The sequence below is a fragment of the Pundamilia nyererei genome, unplaced genomic scaffold (genome assembly GCF_000239375.1).
Source record: "Pundamilia nyererei isolate P.nyererei 1_Seehausen unplaced genomic scaffold, PunNye1.0 scaffold04167, whole genome shotgun sequence".
Taxonomy (NCBI): domain Eukaryota; kingdom Metazoa; phylum Chordata; class Actinopteri; order Cichliformes; family Cichlidae; genus Pundamilia; species Pundamilia nyererei.
Window position 1 is genome coordinate 1 of NW_005191568.1, and position 2,026 is coordinate 2,026.

The 2,026-nt window shown below is 46.3% G+C and overlaps 1 protein-coding gene across 1 annotated transcript; it reads right to left on the reverse strand.

Annotated features, from left to right (window-relative positions):
• Positions 1–13: 13 nt before the first annotated feature.
• Positions 14–1,932, reverse strand: LOC102209845 (smoothened homolog; the record flags this gene model as incomplete). The annotated part of the gene is made up of 4 exons (XM_005755874.1): positions 14–640; positions 772–906; positions 1,024–1,172; positions 1,671–1,932. Coding segments are annotated over 4 exons (1,166 nt in total), but the record flags the coding sequence as incomplete, so codon positions are not given.
• Between the last annotated feature and the right edge of the window lie 94 nt (positions 1,933–2,026).

Here is a 2,026-nt window from a genome sequence, read left to right on the forward strand (position 1 = left end):
AGTCTATTTCAGCTATGATTTTAGAAGTCAGAGTCAGCGTCCATAAGCTCCGCCTCCATTAAATTGGTCCTGGAGTGGATGGGTCCGTAACCAGCCCTCCGGCCTGCTGGTACCCGAGCCACGTGGGCCATTCTTTCTGATATTCCATCAGTGATATCCATATTTCCAGGGTAGCGTGAAGACGCACTAGGCTGCCAATTGGAGGGAGGGTAACGCGGACAAAGACCCAGATCCTCTGGACGATCTCTGAAGGTCAGGGGGTCAGACAGCATGCTGTGGCCATAGCCATTCTGGCTGGTCTGGTACTGCAGGTAGGGACACTTCTCCTCGCATGACAGACGGCGCGAAGGTTGGAAGTCTGGGTAAGACCCAGGCAGAACTTCCTCCTCAATCTTCTGTTGTTGTCTCTGCTGTTCCTGCAGATTGGCAACCAGGCTTGGATGAGGAGGCAGTTTGGGCAGACGGGGCACTGAGCTGCGACCAAACTCACGCTGGCGATAAACCTGGTGGTCCACCATCTCCTCAACCGGACGCACCTCCTTCTTCCTCTTCTTCTTCTTCTTCTTTTTCCTCTTTATCATTTCTGGTGAAATTTCGGCCTCCACCATCCACAGGCGGTTCCTCTCCTCTGGAGGGGGCACTGTGACAAAATAATAGAAAGTAAAGATTACGATTTTTTTTTTTTTTAAACCCAAGGTCTAGAACATCTGATCTGAAATTTATATTCAAGGGAGTTGGTGTAAAGCCAGAATCATGGTCTCCGGAGCTCACCTGGTGTACCAGTGGGAGTAACAGAAATGTCCTGTGGGAGGATGGCACCTCGCCTGGCCACCATCTTTGTCACATGCTGTGCCCAAGCTGACGACATGTCATTTGATGGCTCGTTTAGGTCAAAATTGATTCCGGCTATGAAAAAGAAGAAAAAAATTAACCCTAACTAACCCTAACCCCATTTACTGGTCAATACAATGACATCTCTGCACTCAGATGTATTTATCTGAATTAGCTCAATGATATACTCACCCACTGGTCCTTCGTGGGACACGGTGTGCATGCTGAAGGACAGCTCTTTCTCTGGATCTTTGTGGAGCTCCTTCCTCATCGCGAATGCCTTGGCGATCATCTTGCTTTTCTTTATCCTCTTCGGTTCATTATCGCTACGACCGATGATCCTGGCAAAGTAGAATGACGGATGGCTACATTAATTTTTCTGACAACAAAAATTCAGTCCTGATCCACTGATAGCAAGAGATTGAGACCTAATGTTTTGCAATCCAACAGCTGCCATTTGACCTTAGATAAAATGCTAAAATCATCAATCAAGCTCTGTCATGGAAAAATACAGAGTAAGAAAGCCTTGGCCTCGACTGAAAATGCAAACCCCCCAAAAAATCAACAGTGCAAACTGAAATGCATGCACTGGGGGTACACAACAGGACTAAATGCATGTGCGTGTCTTCATACTTTGAAGTGATGGGGATACAATCCAAACTTTTCAGTTATTTTGGACAAAGAGCAGGCATTTAACACACCGTTATCACTGTACATATTAATAATTTTAAAAGAACATTAAAAAAGGGCAAATAATCATCCTAACCTACAGTATCTCTTCACTGCTATAGCCATAACACCAGAGACGTGTTTGCAGAAGTTTGTGTTAACTTGCTCACTTGCACCAGGTGCGTTTCCAGATGAGGATGGTGGCTTTGGTCCAGACCCAGGTGCTCATGGCGATACCCGTCCCAAACATGGAAAACAGGTTAATTTTCTCCACCATCAGACTGGGGCGGTTCTTAATGGTGCATTCTGGGATGGGCTTGTTTGTCTGAGAGGCGATTGTCACGTTGGCCTCACACCTGTTGAAAATACGACAGAGACGATTAGTCTGTGTCTCCAACAGTGCCCACAGTGTGTGCCTCCCACACCTTCTAGCTAGTCATATGACTGAGGTGCATTCAAATGCTGGATCTGGTTAATAAGAAGGTCTTTTACATGTTAGGGTGGGGAGAGGGTGGTTTACATTTTT